Here is a 21,607-nt window from a genome sequence, read left to right on the forward strand (position 1 = left end):
TGCTTTTTTGTACTTCTGGTTATACACAAACTGCATTTCATTGTCTTTGTACTTGTACTCTGCACAATTACAATAGTTGAATCTAATATTCATAGGCAAAGCATTTTGGAAATGGGAAAATCAGTGGGAGAAATGCAAGTTCCATATGAGGGTCAACAACCATCTAAGATCTGTCTGAAATGAGTGTGTTAAGCTGGTGTTAGGATCCTGAATAGCATTATGTTTAAAAATAAATATTTCTCCAGCAAAGGTTCTGTGCCAGTAGAGACATCAAAACCAGTATCAAAACAATATATGTTGGAAAACCTGCTAAACAGCAGGCAAGTGAGATTGAAAGGCTTGCCTGATTTTTATTTTTTTACTTCTGTCTGGTGACAGCTGTCATAGTCACCATGGTAACTGCAGAACAATGGAGTGGTGGTTGACTCATTCATTTGAAATAGGCCTATATCTATATTAGTCTTACTACTCTTATAATGGTACTGCTACTACAGTGCACATATTGTTCATGTTGCTCATACATAGTTGTACATATCATGTTTTTCTTTCATGTGTTCAAGGTTTTGTGTGAGCACCTGAAAGTATAAGTATATATACTCTTTTGATCCCGTGAGGGAAATTTGGTCTCTGCATTTATCCCAATCCGTGAATTAGTGAAACACACTCAGCCAATTCTTCATGTGCACGGCTGCTAAAGTTTCGCATGAGCACATGAAAAGTAGGCTATTGATGCTTTGTAGGATTTTACATGGGAGAGCAACATGACATTTTCGCATGAGCACATGAAAAGTAGGCTATTGATGCTTTGTAGGATTTTACATGGGAGAGCAACATGACATTTTCGCATGAGCACATGAAAAGTAGGCTATTGATGCTTTGTAGGATTTTACATGGGAGAGCAACATGACATTTTCGCATGAGCACATGAAAGTTTCAAATGCGTTCATGAAACTAAACTTTTTTTTTTTTGCTCATGTCCCCTTAGGGGCTCTGTAAAATACAAATTTACTTTTTATTTATTTACATTTATCCCAATCCGTGAATTAGTGAAACACACTGAGCACACAGTGAACACACAGTGAGGTGAAGCACACACTAATCCCGGCACAGTGAGCTGCCTGCTACAGCAGCGCTCGGGGAGCAGTGAGGGGTTAGGTGCCTTGCTCAAGGGCACTACAGCCGTTCTTACTGGTCGGGGTTCGAACCGGCAACCCTCCGGTTACAAGTCCGAAGCGCTAACCAGTAGGTCACAGCTGCCCCCTGATAATTCTTCATGTGCTCGGCAGAGCAACGCCTTCTCAATAGTGCTTCGGAGGGGATCTTGCGCATTGTAAGGAGATATTTGCCTACATGTATGTGACAAAAAGTGTTAGGTTAGACATTAGCTTAGAATTGCTTACGGTACCTTTAAGACCAGGGGTGAGTGAGATTTGAGTTTTGGAGTTTCAGAAAGTATCTCCATTTTCCCCCTCTGCATTCTCAGTGCTATCTAGCCTGAGCCTAACGTCGCCGCTTGTCTGTGATCCTTGACAGCTGTGGTGGTGCCTTCTGCAATGTGAGAATAAAGCCACAGCCATGCTGAGTCGCTCCTGTCACTCACACCATCCCCACTGCTTTCAACTCGATCTGTTTCATGACCGACGTTTTTTCATGCCATGATCTGCTTTCACCCTGAACATTACAAATGTCTACAGCCAGGCCAGACTCACACAGAGAACAGTGCACAGAGAGAACATTCTAGAAGGCTGTGCGGCCTTGAGGGAGAAAAAAAAAATTCTCACCACCCTTGCAGCCTTTGATTGACACGAGGGGTGACAGGGTGCTGCTGTTTAAGGGATACAGTGTGTACTATAGAGAGGCCTTTTGTCCTGATTAAAATGTTTACAGTATCTCCTCTTAGCCTTGCCCTCTGAGGCCCAGAACATGTGAAAATGATTTATGAATGGGCCACTAATGGAAAGGACCCATTTGTAACAATAATTTGTGCCATTAGTGTTATGGAGTAATGGAATATCCACACCATGTTGTGGCACAGGGCTGTCGAGAAGTTAAGTTTCTCTCATTCTTTAAATGTTATTTATATAGCCTTTGCCCCATCAGTCCTGCTAATTGTGAGGCTTTGCTCCACACCCATACCCTGTGTTTGACGTTTGACAGTCCACCTTGTAAAACTAACCAGTGGAGCCTATTTTTGTGACAAAGAAAGTGAGACCCTTTTAACAGCATTGTGCCACATATGGAAGCAATCGGCACCGGGCTGTCCAAGTCGGTTACCGCAAAGAACTTCATGATTACCTCCAAGGGCCACAGTGTGCTTGAATCACACAAATTCTGTCCCGTCGATCCAACACAGAGCTGTAACCTGCCACTGACCCTACATGAAAACAAACTTTGGGTAAGGAAATGGATTTGGTCTGCTTTCACCACAAAGTTACTTTGCGATTCAAAAAACATTCATGATCGCTGATTTGTAATCGTTTGTTTTTCCATAACATTTTCCTGAGTGAAAATGATCCAATTATGACTGAATTAAATACAACTCAGATTTCCCATTTGGTTTATGTACAGATTTTAAAAATACATACACACTACTTTAGCCATTTCTCTGTTTCACAGTGTCTCACATTTTTTGCCAAGTCATTGCTTTGGTGGAGTAAACACAAAGTCCAATTTGATGCATGGTGATTTAATCACAGAGGGTTTGAAGAAGATTCCGTTTAGTATTCCTCTCATGTGTACAGCAGCGCTGGCTGAAGACCTTTGGAATATGTTGACATTTGCTAAATTTGTCGAACCCTGTCCGGTTTTGTGGAGGAGGCAGAGCAGATCGTGTCTCCACAAATTATTCCATCCTTGGAGCGGGTGGCGGGGTGATCTAGGCCCAAATCTCGCCCACAGAAATGTGAAATATGAACTGAAGCACGGAGCACAAACAGAAATCACAATGGTCATTCGGAGATATCTCCCCACCATCGAGTCCTGATTCTTTACAACATTCCCTCTTGCTCAATGAAACTAATAGTCATACTGTTTTTGGAATTGCTCTTGGCATTTCACTGTCCACGATTCAAAAACCAGAAACAGTGTGCAATTATGTATTAACCAAGGCTGGATGTGAGAATATTCAGCGGAGTCTGTAAGATAGTCCCATCAGATAAGGAGGTTTTTTTCCTCCTATGTCATGGCTTTCCTTCACATCCGGAGGCAAGCTTTTTGATGGGCCCTGCATTACACAAAGGTCATATTCATGAGGCAATTATATCAGAAATCTAGTGGGGATGCCAACAAAATTAGGATAGGAGGAAGTCCAACATGGCAAAGCTGGGGATTTCATCCATATTTGGACACTTAACTTTTTCACAATGTCACTTTAATGTCTTTTAAACAGATGTCATCGCCTTTTGTGCCTGAACACTGTAACATGCCCGATCAACCATGAAAGAGCCTAATTACTACTCACTCCGACTTGTGAAAACTATGTAACATTGCTCAGGACTTCGTGCGAACACACTTCAAGAGGTGCCTGAAATAAATTAAGTTTGGGATTGGCGCTCGACATTAGTAATTCGAGTGGACGAGTAAACTAAAGCAAACAGTAGCGTGACTACATTAACCCTAGCACCAAAGGTCTGTTTGAAATCTTTCGCTACAAGCTCATTAGAGGGAAGAGACCCCCTGAAAATAATAGCCCTGAGATTAAAGCCCCTTCTCAGCACCGCCGCATAATGAAGAGGACTACCCGCTCTGAAATATAGAGGCTTTCACCAAGCCTTTTTTTCTGCAGTTCTCATTAATTGAGCTTTGGTGATCTAAATGCTGAGCAACTACATGCTTCGGTGCTCTCATGGGAAAGTCACCTTAATTAGCGAGGTTTTGTGTTGGCTGAGCCGACACAGATAAATATGGAAGAGCGGCTGCAACATTATGGAATGGAAATGCTAGCGTCTGGGCGATTGGCTTATTTGACATTTCTGTTTAGAGATGTGTAACGGGATTGGTATGGGGGAAGGGATTCTGTGCCCAGGTGATATTTACCACTGCAGGCTGAGGACAGAGTCCAACAAAACGTTCAAGTGTGGGACTATCATTGATCGGCACAAAAGGCCCGAGCCAATGATGAATATCGACAGCTGTCGGAAGAAGGTGGACTGAAGGGTCAGTCGGCAATTATAGATATGTTGATCCTGTTATTGACTTAGCCGGTGAGATTATTGAGAGGCATTTGCTAAATGAAAATGTTGTCTCTGTTTGGCGAGGGGGATTAGCTCCAGTAGCATGAAGAGGTGCCCTTGTCTGAAGAGAGCACCTGACTGATTGTCAATGCTGTTGTGCTTTTCCAGAACCTCTCGCAAATCACTGTTTCTGCTTTATTTCCTCTCTTTTTTCCCCTGTGGAAAGTAGTCAGACTTCCTGCCACACTAATGAAAATGCCCCAAAGAGTCCCATGTGGCCATTGGGGGAGCAAACCCTTCAAAGATCAATGGGGGAGCTGCTTTCATCATTTAAAAAGTAATGGATCCCCTGGTTAGTTAATATTCAGTGCGAGGTCGATCACAAATGACACAAGGGCTGTGCTGGGAAGAGGCCAGCAAGCCTGTGCCCCCTTCATCAAACCCCGTAGGCATACTTTGACCACAGCAAAGAAGGGAGAGAGTGGGAGGAAGTCCGCCGTGGTTAAGGTTTGAGCTCTGACGTTGACCCTTTAGCCTCTGCGCTTTTTGATTGGTTTGAGATGAAAGGCTTGCCACGGGGGAGAGAGATCCACAAAACCCTTCTGTTTTGCATTTCCTGGACAAACAACACAGAGGGAATCTTGAATGTCCTGTTAACTGTGTCATATGTAATGTAAATCCAGTCAGACTCCTGCTATTAACAGACTGGCTAAATAAGTAGAGCCGACTGTAATAGACCAGCATTTTGTGTGGTTGCCACAGTTTGACTCTTGCGTGCAGTTTGTAAATTACTTGGGATTTTCCAATATTGTTTACAGATGCTCAAATATCCTGTATGTCTGACATGCACACATGAGCCGTAAAAGCTACATCAACTAGCAGTAATTATGAAAATCCACTGAGAGCTTGAGTAGTTGCTCCATTTCTTTTTGTTTTTCTCTTTTTTTGCTGGTACACTTGGAAAACAAGTTGTTCGCAGGCAATCAGATTGATAATAGCATGAAGTGACCTTTTTGAAAGTGGAGGCACAGCTGGTTATCACATTCAAGGCATCTCTTACTGTTGGGCTGATTAAAAATAAACTACTTGTAAATGGGAAGAGGATAACTCCATTTGGGAGGGTCCAAATGACGCTTTCACGTTTTTTGTATGCAGTTACATTAACTGAACGACGTAACCCAAAGACATTTGTGTTTTTGTCAACGCTGCACAGTGGTTTGGGTTTAATTTTGGATGTGAAGTGGACTCAAATTGAATATTTAAACACCGTGTCTATCCATGATGGGTTAAGGCTGGCTTGACTTCTATTATGATTTAGCCGTAGGAGCAAAAATGAACAAGATACACACAGGTGAGTTATGCATTTCTTTGGAAACAATAATAAATAAAATAAATAAATAAACAGACAAAAAAAAACACACACACAAACACAATCCCTGAATGGTTAATTGTGCTTTGGCTTTTAGGTCTCTTCAAACTGCCTTTTCGTTTGCCTCCCCTGATAGTGCATCAACAGATAAGTGTCGTTTTAGGATGCAGGAGTGGTCTTCTGCCAGATATATCTCTCAGCAGCCGTCTCCACTCCAGGCACTCTGAAAAAGTTTCTTTCTCAGTGCATCATGGGACGTGGAGTTGGCATGGGTGTGGCAGTGCTCTGAATTCACTGAGCATTCAGCATTTATTGAACATAAACCTGTTTTGCGTGACATAGGATAAGACACTCTAACCGGCAGAAGTGTCTGTTTATTGCTATGAGTTTTCAAAGTTTGTATACAGGCTTTTGCTGCTGGCTTTTGCACATTGACTAAAATCACACAACACCCCCCACCCAACATACACACACATACACACACAGTCACACACACACACACACATATACACACACGCACACACACACACACACACCTCCACTCCAGGGAAAACTGCACCCCTAACCCCCGACCCCACCCCCTCCCACTAGAGAGTTAAGGCCAGAAACAAAACTGACCCCAATGACTTAAAAAAGACGGGGTTCGTCGACCACGCCATGGTCCAGCGGTCGAGGAAACAGTAAACAGAGAGGTTGCTGCGGCAATAATCCCCACAGGGGTCCCAAATGGTTGCCGTACAGACCACTTCACCTGAAACAAATGCCCAGCTCCAGGCATTCCTCTGCCAACCATATGGACGGATGGATAAATGACCTCCCCATTTCCTGCTAATTAAATCAAGTACGTCTGGTCATTTTGGTGAGGCTTTTGGGTTTTACTAGTGCATGAGTGAAGCAACACATTTTCTGATGTTTTGGGATCATGAAAAGCTTTTGCTCTCAATGTATTGTTTGTGAAAGTGAGAAAACTAACTAGATAATACTTAGATAAACTTTTAAAAACTCTACCACCTCGCAGGGATATATCTCCCAGTAGTGAACTCTTTGTAGCTTCAGGGGTTTAGTCTCACCTTTGAAAAATAGTGTGCTCTTATGATTGGCCTCTCCGTGCGACTGTGGAGCAACTCCAGAGAAAACAAACAAAGCTTGCGCTCGTCAAACACCCAAATGTTTCTGTGCTTCCAAGCCAAGGAAACCCAGGGATTTCCACCAACCTTTCAAGGCAGCAAGCTGCAGGGGGTGCTGGCAGACTCGGATTTGGACAGCTTGAGACCCTCCACACACACGCACACACACACACTGTATCCACAGAAAGCAACTGAGAGAGAGAAAAGAGAGGGAGAAAGTGGAAACCGCTGAATTATAGATGCAGAAACAGGAAATGCCTTCCCCCTTTCACTGTCACTTAAAAGTTGACCTTTGACCTAATCAATTAGCTGAGCACAGGGTGAGCAGCAGGGTGGCTCTGCCCGCGGACCCAATATAAGCCAATACATTTACGATAGGTCTCTGACCCTGTGTCGGCTAGTGCCTTCACATTGTGGGTGGCCATGCAGAATACAACTTGGAGCAGAACTCCCAGGGACACCAGTTCCCTCAGCAGTGAGAGTCTCGGCACCGCTGATTAGATACCCATCTGTCTGCTCTTTACCTCTGCAGTCCAAAACTGTGTTCTGAACACTGTGTGAAATCACTTTATTTAACCGCGCATTTTATTAGAGGCTTGGGTGATTAAATCAGTTTAGTCTCGTACTCCGGTGACAGTAATGGGGTGGAAAAGAGACAACAACGCTAGTAGCTCCCACCGAGCAGCTTTAATGTCGGCGCGGCCACCCCCTGCTCATTCTAAACACCGCGGGTAGTCTCTCCTATTACCGTAACCCGATACCCATACTTACATCCAGGGCCCATCTCCAGGAATCAGCTCATAAATGCTGCATATGCCCATATTGCTGGGATGTCTCTTGCTATCACACAGACCGGATCTACACTCTCAACATTTACTGTCCAACCCTCCCCCCCCACACACACACACACACACACACACACTCTCACACACACACACACACACTCACCACTCCCTTTATATGTGAGAGACAGGTTTTCCTCTGCATACTGCACAGTCTGGCCCTGAAGCAGAGGAAGCTGCCTATAGACACCGTTACATCAGACGTGGTCTATTTGCCCACTATTTTATTTATTTATCTATTATCTATGTCAAAGCCAGTCTTGCATTAAAACATGGCATTGAGACTTACTGGAAGAACAAGTATTTTTTCTGAGAAATGCTGGAAGATAAAACATGACTGGATTGGGGTTTTAATTGGCAGAAAGCAGAACTGTGATGATTGATTTGTAAGCAAGAGGACCAACTTTTGTTCACCATGCATTTTGAAGCAGTGCATTTTGAAGTAGATTATGTCTTTGATGATGATGTCTTTTAATGGCACTGAGGCTATGTAACTGAGCAATAGGTCACAGATTCACACAGACCATAGTAAACTTGTGGTATGTGGTAGACCACATTTTAAAGTCTAATTGGAGGACACTGTGATTATGTGTTATTTGATGCAGTTGCATTATATGGGCACATAAGTGAGAGTTAAGGCAATACAATAACACATAAGTGAGAGTTAAGGCAATACAAATCTGGCCATTAAGTTGCTCTGTCCAAGCCCTGAGCCAAAATCGTTACTCATTACTTTTATCATTACTTTAGGAAATGTATTATTTAGGGGTTCCCACAGGTTGACGCTAAATGCCTTGCACAATGATTTTTTTGGACTTTCAACAATCTAAAAGAGCATGAAATGTTTTTGGTTCACCTTTTGAATGGATGAGTTTGCTCATTTTTTTAATGGATGAGCTGAACTGCTTAAAGTCAATCTCCCAAATGAATAAAAGTACATGTACCGGTAAATAATACACCAACCAAACAAACTTCAAAAAGACCTTCAGAGGACAATATCCAAAAGCAAGCCAGCCCCAGCTTGGGTAGAAAGTTGGACCAGGAGGATGGAAAGAGAGAATGAAGAATGAGAAGCACATACCTTTGGCCGGTCACTTGGCTTAGTCTTACAATGGAACTCTCAGTGTTTCTTTTCACTACAGCACCGCAAGTAAACTCATTTGTAATCTGTTAAACATACTCAGGCACACACTCACACTCTCTCATACACACACACACACACACACACACACACACACACACACTATATACCACCACAGCAGCTACTGCATACTACTACTGCAAACTCCCACACCTATGGCAAGTACATATTATTTTAGTGCCCAAGGAATGACGGCTCAGCGAGCAAATGGACTTAACATTTACAATGTTACTTTTGCTCTGCTCTGTCAGCTGCTTTGCAACGGGCTGCCCACGGCTCAGTTCTGCACGCACTGTCAGCCTCCAATGCTGCTGCTGCTGCCGCCGCCAAGGCAAAGACAATAACTTCTCATTGTGTGTTTGCTTTTATGTACCGTCCGTGCTACGCGCAAGGGCTGCATATGGAGCCCATTATTACCTCGCTCGCTCGCTTGTCACGCGCAGCACTGAGGCACTCGCTTGCTCGGAAACACCAGGGCGAGATGACTAGCCCTGTTTATTGGGGAGCTGCTGTAACGGATGGACTGTTTGTGCTCTCCTCACTCCAGATATATCTGGGAAATGCCCATATGGGGCCCCCACACGCCGTTGCTGGCCACCAGTGTTATTGGTCATTAGTCTCCATGGTCACTGTGACATTTTGATGGCTTTTTATGGAACCCGGGGGGGGTGAGGTGAACCAAGGTGAGGGGTGTGTGTGTGTGTGTGTGTGTGAGGGGGGGTGGGGGGGGGGGGGGGTAGTGTTCAATACAAGTTCAAATCAAGTGTGGAACTTGGTTCACAAAGTCCACAGCGGAACCGGCCAGGTATGCACAGAGTAGCATTCCAGCCGGATGAAATAATGCTCCAGATTGAGGCATGATCGCTATCTCGTTCACACAGACTGCTGCCAGAAGAGCGGTGTGTGTGTGTGTGTGTGTGTGTGTGTGGGGTGCAGTATTCAAACCAGGGATGGAGAGCATGCAGTATTCAAACAGTTCATGCCCACTGTGTTTAAATATTTGAACACTTTCAGGGAAAAGCCTGAAAATACAATGTCCAATTCCATGTACGATCTTGAGCTTCAAACAGTCCTTAAGCATGTAGCCACTCAGGCACCAGTCTGACTGTGGTGCAGACATCCATTTGGCGTCTTTGTGACATTGTCAAATGATAGACTCATTATAAAATGCTAATGTTTCTTTTTTTCACACCCCCCAAAAGCAAACGGCAATCTCATTTCAACACACTCACACACAGAGACACTCTGTCTGAAGTCTATCAAAGGCAGTGATGGGACAACAAGACGGAGGGAGAAATGTACTGTCTGTTGCAGGGAATGAAAACGCCTTCTCTCAGGACATGAAAGAAGATGAGGCAGTTTTTTTAAGAGGGAAGGAGGGCGGGTGGGGGGTGAGGAAGAGGGGGGGGGGGCTGTGGGAGAGTGTGTGACAGAAATGCAGAGAGCACCGAGGGAAGCGCTCGACTCATCGATCACGAGCACCCATAGCACAGAGAAAAACCGAACATGATAAGGCAAAAATATACCTATATAGCATATACCTCACATATACAATACATATACACAGCATATACCTCACATATACAATACATATACACAGCATATACCTTACATATACAATAGATATACACAGCATATAGCTCACATATACATATACACAGTATATATACCTCACATATATTCCAGTGTGTTTGTGTGTTTTTTTTAACTGATTACCCACTGTTGTCTTGTTCAGCACTTTCCCTATCTGGCCCTCCCCTACCTCTGTTTTAGCCCATGTGTTGAGGTTCTCCTAATTTAGCTAATTGTGCGTCCCTGCATTTTTTCACTCACACTCACACACACACACTCTGACACAGCTGTGAACCCAGGCAAGGGGTCAGGTCAGGCATTCTATTCTAATCAGTCTGGACCCATGGAGACCTCCTATACAAATAATCCAACTTCAGATTCAGTCACGCCGTGAAGCTTTTTATAACATGAGCCCCCTTTTTCAGGAGACCCCCCCCCCCCCCCCCCCCCCCCCCCCCCGCTGCCTCCGTGGTCCTCACGCTGGGCCTTGAACAGCCATGAAACAGCCGTACGTAAGTTATGGATCCAGTCAAATCCTCAGCTGTTGATTCAGGTGCTATCTAATTATTGCTTTTGTCTCCGCTGGGACTGTCGGAGGGGGGCACCGGTGATGGACGCAAGAGGTCAGTCGACCTGCTCACCCACAACTGAAGAAGCGGCAGCACCGTCAGGACGAGGAAGCCCCCATGGAGAGAGGGCTCAGGGGAGTCGGAAGAATGACAGAGAGAGAGAGAAGGAGAGAGAGAGAGGGGGGGAGATGGAGGACATAAAAGACCAGTTTTATGAATCTGCCATACGATATGCCCTGGGAACTCAATCTTGCCGGTATTTTCTAGCGTTGGAACTAATCCCTCATTAAAACGGTGATAATGGGTGAAACCTGAGGTGTCATCAGAGGAGAGGGAGCAGCTTTAGCACCGCATTGTGAGAGAGGCCCCGCAAGGACCAGATAGAGCGGCGGGATGGGAAGCAGGGCCATTGTGCTTCTCTATCCACAATGTGGACGAGGGCAGAGAGCGAGAGCTGGGGAGGTCTCGTAGGATTGATCGGAAATACATTGAGACCTTCCCTGCTGAAATAGATTTCCTGCTCTTACCCCCTTAACATTGCCCTGTAAAGTTAAAGATTAGTTCTGCACTTCTCTCTTTCTCTCTGTCTCTCTCTGTATGAATGTGGATGTGTGTATGGGTGTGTGCACATGTGTGTGTGTGTGTGTGTGTGTGTGTGTGTGTGGGCTGAATTATATTTAAAGACCGAGGGGTCCTCACAGTGGTGTAACTGAAGCTGCCCACTCAGGAAGCACGAGACAGTCCATCTGTTGTTGTGTTGTGGAGCGAGGGTGAGGGAGAGACTGCATGACCACACGAGGGTGTGCAGCAACATGAGGGAGGAAGCCAACATTGGAATCTCCTTGAAAATCAAACAACACGTTCCTCAGTAGCAGGTGTTTAATACCTCCCCTTGTTGTACCACAGATGCCTAAAACTTGTAAATTGCAGAATAAATCTTGCGAGTTTTTTTTTTTTAACAGCTAGGAGAAAGAGGAAAACAATTGCAGCAATTTTTATTTATTTTTTTACCAGAGGAGGCATTTGTCGACAGCACAGTAATAACAGTTCATACTGTGCCTGTAAATATCTCTAGCTAATTGTGCTCACATAATTATAGTGGCTTTATTTGCTTGAAAACAACAGAAAAAAAAGATTGAGAGCCAAACATTGCCGGGGGGGGGGGGGGGGGGGGGGGGGATATGAATTACTCAGCATTCTACAAAACCCAACTTCGTAACACTTTATTTTAATGTGTCGCTATTACAGTGTACCTACCTAATTAGGTACAGTGGTACAACCTGTGTAACAACATGTACTATCAGGTACTATCATTGTACTTGCATTATGTATTTGTGGGTACCTACATATAGTTGTTACATTGTAATACTGAGTGCTTTTACAAAACTTTGCCAATTTGCCTACATTTTCATCAGAGGCAAAGAGCTGACCTGAGACCTGCTGGATGGGGTAAATCTGGCCATGATAGATTTGATATACAAACCATTCTTAGCTCCAGTCAAGGCCTCATTGTCTTCAGTGTACATGTAACAGCTGTGCTGCTACAACCTGGTTACTCTTTGATACAGTGGAATAAACCTATTAAGTGTACCAGTTAATTACTTACATGTGACATGTATGTTGTGTCTTGGAACAGGTCTACTAATTCACTACATAGTACATATATCAGCTGGTACACACTTATTGCTCTTTGATACAGTGTCATAAACCCATTAAAATGAAGTGTACCAGTTAAGTACTTACAATTACATATGACATGTAACATACATGTCATATGTACATGTAAGTAATTAACTGGTACACTTAATAGGTTTATTCCACTGTATCAAAGAGTAACAAGGTTGTAGCAGCACAGCTGTTACATGTACACTGAAGATAATGAAGCCTTGACTGGAGCTAAGAATGGTTTGTATATCAAATCTATCATGGCCAGATTTACCCCATCCAGCAGGTCTCAGGTCAGCTCTTTGCCTCTGATGAAAATTTAGGCAAATTGGCAGTTTTGTAAAAGCACTCAGTATTACAATGTAACAACTATGTGTAGGTACCCACAAATACATAATGCAAGTACAATGATAGTACCTGATAGTACATGTTGTTACACAGGTTGTACCACTGTACCTAATTAGGTAGGTACACTGTAATAGCGACACATTAAAATAAAGTGTTACCAACAACTTTCTGATTTCCGCACTTAGATTCTGCTTTCTGACGGGTGACGAAGAAGGTGGACATACTGGGCACATGTCCGGTGGAACATGTAGAACAAGCCTCTGTTGTGTGCAGGAGCCATTACAATGACATCACTGACACTGGTTGGGTTGACCAGCATAGAGAGTTCAGTGTCTGGAGGAGAACAGAGTCACCTCACCACACATGTTCCAACTTCCCACTCTACTTCTCGACCATAAACATACACATTAAGTAATCATCACCTGGGCTTTCCGTTAATAAACACACGCCAATGTAGTTTGTTTTATGTGTTGCTTCAGCTCCTCTCTGCCAACACATCCAGAGTCAGCGAAGAAGTAAAGCAGTTGTTTCTCCGTATCCATGATTTAGTGACTGTGATAGAAGAGTGAATGGGAGTAGTTTGATGAGACATAATACATATAGTAGACTGAAGTAAAACATAAAACAAACTGCATATGTATTTTGCCAGTTATCCCTAATGTGCTAATTGTCACCTAGAAACCAACTGCTGAGTTTGCTTCTTGCTTCACATGGAAAAGAACGACTAAATTCAGCTTTGAGTCCCGGGAGGCTCTGAAAGGTGAATTTTCTATCAGAATCCAGTCAGTCACATACAGATATCCCCCTCCCCCCGCTAACCCTTAAGAGGGGGCTATAAAGCAGAGTGTTTTCAGGTCTGGGAGGAGGAAAGAAAGTGGAGTAGCTGTGCAACCAAATCCATCTGTCTGTCAGAGAGGGAGCCTTTGAGAGAGACCTTGCCACTCGGTGAGGCACGAGAAAGCCTCTTGGATCTCCCACGGGCCCCTGAGAAAGATTCATGCTTTCAATGCAACATTCATTGCCAATTTGAATTACAAATGTAAATTTGTTTTCACAAATGTGTCATTTTTCAAAGCACCCAGAGGCCATTAATCCCCTTTAAAAAAAAAATAATAAACAAGCTTTGAGCTAATTTTGCCTTGGCCTAAGCATAAGCATCTATCCTAGGGAGATGGTAATGCTGTCTTATCAAGAGTGTTTGAATTGCTGCGTTATTGAGCTATATTTGCCTGTAATTTGTCTGTGATTATTCAGATGGTCCACACATGGACCTAGACAATAATAACTACTGTAATCGATTCCAAGACTTTGGACTTCCGAAGTCCACAGTCCGAATCAGCGGGATAAACCTTATCCAACCCCAGCCAGTAGCCTCTCTAGTCTTATCTGTCCCTCCAGGACTGTTGTCCCCCAGTTCTGGATGTAACTAACCCAGAGCTGAACAGACTGCAACTCTATGGCTGGATCAGCATGCCCTTGCAGATCTATCTTCATGACCAAGTTTCACAAATCTCAAAAGGGATACTCCCTGAATGGCCTTTGTCTTGATTTCAGCCACATCCAAAGCCTTTAAAATCATTAGGCCTATAAGGCAATCAAATTTAGCTCATTGCAACAACCATTATATTGGCAAGTAGCTGCATGTAAATAATTCTGCAAGACAAGTCAATTAACAGTTAATTAGCTGTGTGGTTTTGACAGTAAACACCTCCCCAATAAACAAAAAAGTCGGTCTTAAAACGTGGTTTGGGGCTATCGTTTTAAGGAAATGGCAGGGTAGAATAGTTTAATTTCAAACATTAATTGCATGGTCTCTCAATGTCACTTGGCTGTCTATGGCTATTGTATGCACGCGAACGAGTGCGTGAGGAAGAACGCGCGCGTTCGAGTGCGTTTACATTTTGGTAGTTTGATGTATGGCATTGCTTCTTTGTGACAGCCTTCAATATAGGCTATGTAGCCTACATTCGAAAGATTGCGTCCGATAGCTTGAACGGATTAATTAAAATACGTTGTGTGTGTTTTGTTTTCTTGTCTAACATTTACAGGCAATGCCACATATCATCTCACTCACCGTTTACTGCAGTAATACAGTTTGTGCTTCCATCCTGGGGTACAACGGTATTCAACGTTATTTTTCACATAAGGCTATACAAATTCATAATAGATATTCACACGCTAACTTCCACTCCATTCCTCACTGACATACACGCTTTCATCTCTCTGCCTGGCTCTGGGCAGTTCCTCTTCATGAGGAGTTTGAAGGGGCATGCGTGGCTATGATCACTGAATTCACCAAATTCTATCCAGTTGCTTGGCTGAACTAGGAGGGAACAGTCGTCAGCTACCCGGTTAGATGTACCTTGGTTTCTGATGCGTAGCTTACTATACCAACAAAGTTAATATCTCAGGATAACTTAAACTGACAATTTTATTCGATCTAAAATACTATTTTAGACAACTGCATGTCTTGGACTTAATAGTCATTTTATCCTATATGACGTTTTACTAACTCTTAATAACGTAATTCCCTGCGCGCTGTAAATATTCCAACGAGAGAATATTTAGGAGAATGTTGTTTCATCAGTGTCTGCATGGTATTCATCACACACAAGGTCGGTAACGTAAATCTCATGATAAATTCAGAGACGTGAAAGTACAGATTATTCTGCTTCTGGAATAATTTTCTTGCCACATTGAAAATCGCAATGGACCTTTTGGGATTGTACCTGTTTCAGCTCGTCTTTGTTGGTAAGTGCATGTTCTTTTTTCCACTCTTTTTTTCTGAAAACGAGCATACTTTACCGACATTATGCACCTTTTTGTATGCATAACTTTCTTGCCTTTGGTTATGTGTGGTGCCAACTGTCATAAACCTATAGCCTATAACACTCCGGATTACACTGGTGTGATTGTCGCGGAAACTGTTGCAGGTGGACAGAACTTACCGCATACGCTTCTTTACGATTCATTTTATGTTACAACTGCGTTCACTGCAGCATTCTATTTATGAATGCACCTCAAAACTGCTGAAAATGTCAAAGAACGAGTCTATGGTGCATCAACCTGGAGACGTTGCCTGGAATTTAAATCGAGTTGTTTGATTGTATGAAAACTGTCAGCTTGGTCACTTTGCAGGAACCCAACAATGCTCTATTAAAACTCTTTATGAATGTGTTTTCCGAGAGTGTGGGAGTTCAATTCACCTGTTCAGATTTCGTGTGCATTCTCAGTGGTATGCTCTATTGGGCCAGCACTAGTCTGCTGAATAACTAACCTCCCTTGTCGAGTCGAAATGTGCTGAAATGTTCCTGCTTGGTCTACGCTGATATCTTCAACAGCAGCAGCCAGGTTAAAGTTTAGGCTACGTTACCAGACGTATCAGTAGGACTGGAAGTGTCTTAAACTTAGACGCTCACATGTATAACGTCTAAGTAGAAAAGGTGAGGAGGACCCCACTCCAGTCAACTGATCGCTCTTTCTGTCACTCTTCGCCTATAGCATATACCACTGTCAAGCAGCACGGAGTTATGAAATTACCTTTTCCTTCAGCAAAAGACACGCATATATTAGGCTACTTAAAGGGACAAAGCATTCATTTTCATCACAGGTAGCTCATTCATTTATTAGGAGTATTCAAGTAGTCTTTGATCAGCACTGATTGCAATTTTTTCATGGATTAAATAATAGTCTATGGGGGTTATATGAGTACAGGCAGGCAGCAGTAATTTTCATAATTATTATCAGAGAGGTGGATGTCCAAGAATGTGTGTGCGTAAGGCAATAACATATTGTATCACTCAATTTAATGCACTGGCTGTTCTACATCATTTCAATGAAGTGGAATTGCAAGGGTGTCACAGTAATTGCACACACACACACACACATACACACACACTATTCCTGGTCATCAGGGGAATCAATCCAAATGTTTGTGTATTTCCTGATAGAGGGATCCCAATGCTACTTGATAAATTAACATTCAGAGCAAAATCCATATCAGCGACAGCGTGAGAGATTAAGATATGAAGCCCCACGCTCTTGTGCGCGGTGTGCTGGTGGACGGCAGGCGGTCCTGCATTATCGCCACTCTGACTCACTCGCCTCCTCATCACACAGGCTTTTGCTTCTTGTTCAGGGATGTGGTCAGTTGAAGTTGTGATCAATTTTCACCTCAGCACTGGTTGAGTTCTGACTGCCCTTAGTGTCAGTTTGAAAAACTATTGATGCCCTTTAACCACCTTCACGGTGGCATATGTTAATCATGACCTCGTTGGGGGGGGGCAGGGTAATCATTATGTTTACTGATATGGCCTTGATGTCTTGAATGCATCAGTCTTGGCTGTTTGTTTATCTCCTCAAGGTAGTATGCACCAGAGCGGACCCAGGGCAAATCATGACAGCCTGGCTATATTGACATGCCCTCTAATAACTATGGATTCCCACCTCATTAGGGCTGTAGAAGGCAAAGGTTTCAATCCTGAGCTCAACAAGCTCATTTCCATCTTTAGGGTTAGCACAGTGTGATGAAAAGGCATAAATACTTAACTTTGTTTTGAATGAGAGAAGTGGGGAATGCATAATGTAAGGATGGCAGAGCAAACAAGGGTTTTCTTCACCGTAATTGCTGGGTTTTAAAACCATTTGTGAGCACAGCTATGTGCAAATATGATCAGCTTTTTACAGGCCCCATGCAAATACCCATCATCAGCCATTATGGATTAGCCATCTCGTCTCATGCTGCTCCTGTGTTCGGGCGAGCAGCTGTGTGGGATTATTCTTTTGAGCAAACGACGCTCCTGATTCTTTTCCAACCCTTTGGGCTGAGACAGAGCTTATCAGAAGTGACATTCAGGGCCACGGTGATGATGCTGTAAGATGAGTCGCCGCGCGATCGCATGTCCGTGAGTCAGGCAAAAACGCCGCCCCTTAAACTCCTCAGCAACCGCGTTGGCGCCGGCAGTGGCGGACGGGTCACATCATCTTTTTCATTCGTGACGCGTCCACCTGATTAGACCGTAACCCGGCCGTCCCCCCCGGCCCGCCGGTGCATCGGGAGGTGACGCCTTGGCGTGCCAGAGGGCCACTTGAAGCTGGAGGCGGCATTCAGATGAGTTTGATTTGGCCAAGTTGCATGCACGTCTCTTCCTCCACCCGCCACCACCACCACCCACCCACCCTGCTTACCCCCCTCCTAGCCAGAGAGGAGGAAGTGCTGCCAGAAACTACAGTCCAAGCATTGATCATATCTGCATGACGAATGGGCTCCAGGGCTCATTGTGACACTTCCATAGGGAATAAACGATACAGCATTAGCCGCAACAGCACTGCGCAGGACCCACTCCTAGGCCTTTCTTTTAATTATTTGCCAACAGCATTGGGCCAGATCACCACCACCGCGCTATCTGTGGAAGTGAGTCCAAGTGTAAGGTGGTAATGATAGCGCTGAATATTAATGGCTCGCTGTGAATAGATGAAGAATGATCTCCCGTGGCATTGAATCGGGGGACCGTTTTCAATTTGAAATACGAGTGATAACAAAACTGTAAAAGGAGGGAGAGAAACCTTTGAAATGGCAGGTGTTTGGGCGCATAGCAAGAAATGAACTGTGAGAAATCGTTGCGCCAAGATAATGAAGTGGAATAAACCTCTAATAAATCACCCAATTTTTGCAGGCCTTTGACAGTTATCCGGGATGAAATGTTAAATGTAGAACATTTACATTCGCAATAGTCAGTGGCTGTCAAGGACCATAGTGCCTTTGTGGGTCTCCGTACACGGCAAGCCTCTTTTCTCATTAAAAATGGCTTTGGATCTGCATGTGGATGTCAGAGGTGTCCAAATTGCATGGTAACAGTGCAGGGTGTATTGTTTGGCTGCTCCAGCAAAATGTTTCACAAACAGTAGATTCTGTTGTTTTAGATGAGAATAACTAACTTCCCAAGCCCAGGCCTACCCATAAATCTCAGAACAAATGCTTCTCAGAACAAATGCTCTCAGTCATGTTCAGTCGGTGGTGTGCACAGCAAAGTGTAAATATGGCTGGCTTGTGATTACCAGTGCAAACCATTACACGACAACAGGTAAAAGTACAGAACGACTTCAGACTTTGTCAAATAAGTTTTAATATATTTTTTTTTTAATAGGATGGGATAGTAATTAATGGTACCATGGAGAAATGGATTAAATCCTTTTCATTTTCTGTTCCATTGAAATAATTATGCCTCTCTTTCAGTTCTGAAACACAGCAATTTGATCCTGCCACAGTCCCTTTGAAAATAAATGTCCATTTTATATGGCCGTAACCACAGATGCTTAGGAGCAGCAGGGGACTCGCTTCCAGTCCTTTGGGAAATAAAAAAAATGCCGACAGCTTTGTTTGAGCTGGAAAGATGGACTAAAAAAATGAAGGAAAGAAAGAAAGATTTGCAGCGGATTGTGCTGTTCTGTAGGCTACCTGTGTTTTATCTCTGCCGCCACCACCCCCACCTCTCCAGTTTAAAAAGTATCTTTGCCTTTTAATTTTGATGGCCTTAAACTCTGAGCCAGCACTTTACCATTTATCTAATGTCAGTCATTTTGATGGCGCTGACCTTTCCCCACGACATTATTCAGTGCCGCACACAATTATCTGCCTATGATATTAAACTATAATAACTCCAAACAGTACATAAGACCGGGAGTTGGATGGAGTCACAGTTGAGAACCCTCAGGTTTGCTGGTCAGGATTAATCTCTGTGGCAGGTCATTTTAAAAAATGGCTGCGGTGCACTGGACTGGAAATTAGGCCCCCAGATTGAAACTATGCTCATAAAAGGGGAAAAAAGTGAAAAATATAAAACAATCGAGTGGTGGGGTTTGGCCTTTGGGATAGAAAAGCTGGGCCTTCTCACTCCACGCCCTGCCTGCCTGCCTGCCTGCCTGTTCAGAAATGCAGGACATGGCGGCAGGGTTAGAGGGATACAGTGTCCTCCAAGGGCCAAACAGACCCTCATTAGCTGAGCGTCTGCTGACAGTTGCTCAGAGAGATATTCTCTTGACGGATAGACGCAAGGCCTTTGTGACACAACTTCAAATGGAGGGCTTTAGGCTTTCGCCAAACAAGTGCCAGATTTTCCAAGAACAAACAGAAGCATTTGGCCGCATTATGCAGGGGTCTAAATCTGCCTGGTTGATTCTAGAGGCTTATGTCTTCTCAGCTTCCACCATGGGATGCTTTGAGGGATAAATTGAGTATTTGGCACTCGCAATCCGAGTGTTATTCTTGGGTAATATCTTGCTTTTTAGAGGCCACCAATACACAATTGCTTATAGAGATAAAAAGGAAGTGCTCCCAGAGGTTTCATCGGAGTTTCGCCAGAAGTGAGCTTTCTGAAGACAAATCAAGGCCCTTCTTCCCAGTGCAGAGGTTCTCTCCTGCTGCAGAGCCAGTATCCCGGTTTTCTGGTCCTATGGGAAATAGGCCCTAAATTGGTTGTGAGACACTGGGTCAGTTTCTCAGGAAAGGTCTCGTCTGTCCACTTGCATTCAAAATGGCGTCCATGTGTAGGGTTTCAGCTCCTTGGCCTTTTCCTCACACTCTCTCTCTCTTCCTCTCTCTCTTTCTTTCTGAGTCATGATAAGTTTACTTTTGTTGACAGATGTGGTGTTGTAAGATGCTATTTTCTCCCCCTGAGGTCCCTGGAGGCATCTCTTCACACAAGTCCCCAGATAAGACCCCCCCCCCCCCCCCCTCCATGCCACTGTCCCACCTGTAACTAAACCAATGCCCGCATGTATTTTTAGCCAAGTCACTAATCATAATCGAAAAGCTTCGATGACGGGAGATGCTCTTTTATATCACCTTCTACACATCAGGAAGTGTATGAGAGCCATGAAAAAGGAAGTATATCTGATCCTGAAAAAAACGGGTGTGGGTGAGATGGCAGTGAAGTCTCCTGCGACGCCGCCGACACTAAGAGGATGTCTCCGGCAATGCAGTGATGGATGCGGCTGTCTGATTTCATCGTGGTCAAAGCTGAGTCTCTATGACAGTCTGGATGAATGGCCTCCTCTCTTCCCCACTGTGGGCCACAACAGCGCATTCTCCTCCACCATGAATGTATTATTTTCTTTATTATTACTCCGGTTTGGAAACGTGACTGTGGACTGAGAGGGCCTGTGGGAGTCCATTACGACAAGAGGAGAGAAGGAGAGAGGGGAAAAAAACCCCCAATGCAGACATAGAATGCGTGTGTGTGAGGGAGCAGAGGTATCGTCTTAAGGTATCGAGAGCATAAAATCGTCTTTTATCAGTGCACGCAGGCCATGCTCTGTGTGCACGGAAATGTAAATTGTCACTCCGCTCTTCACTTCTTTTGCTGAAGGTCCTGAGTTATGTACACATGCAACACGTGTGGATTCTGCTTGCCAAGAGGATTTTTAATTAATCACAGCCGGGAAATTAATCTTAGCCTCATCACGGCCACGGTCACAGCCAAACAAAACTATCGGTCTAAGGTCATCCTTCTGTTTGTTTTGTTTTCTTGTTTTGGGTCTTGTCAACCATGCTCCATCAAAACAGGAAATGGTACCGCCATGGGGGAACTCAACAGGACACAAGGGAAGTGCTCTCACCCTCACAGCACCTGTTGACACTTCTCAAGCCAATGCAGTGACCTCAGGAATCTGTCCACAGGCTCTGGTGACCCAAAACACTCCCCACATCACCCCCTCCTCCTCTAGTAGTGCTGACATGATGGAGGGTCCCGGATGGAGCAGACATTGTTTGTGTGTATGTGTCTGTGTGTGTTTGCATGTGTG

The 21,607-nt window shown here is 44.1% G+C and overlaps 1 protein-coding gene across 1 annotated transcript in view; it reads left to right on the plus strand.

Moving 5' to 3' along the window:
- The first annotated feature begins 15,137 nt into the window (after positions 1–15,137).
- gfra4b (GDNF family receptor alpha 4b) overlaps positions 15,138–21,607 on the plus strand; it is a 34,131-nt gene continuing 27,661 nt past the window's right edge. The window contains exon 1 of the mRNA XM_042074797.1: positions 15,138–15,556. Within this exon, the coding sequence (XP_041930731.1) occupies positions 15,514–15,556 (43 nt within the window). The 5' untranslated portion in view covers positions 15,138–15,513. The remainder of the gene's footprint in view (positions 15,557–21,607) is intronic.

Source organism: Alosa sapidissima, chromosome 20, assembly GCF_018492685.1.
Source record: "Alosa sapidissima isolate fAloSap1 chromosome 20, fAloSap1.pri, whole genome shotgun sequence".
Classification (NCBI taxonomy): Eukaryota; Metazoa; Chordata; class Actinopteri; order Clupeiformes; family Clupeidae; genus Alosa; species Alosa sapidissima.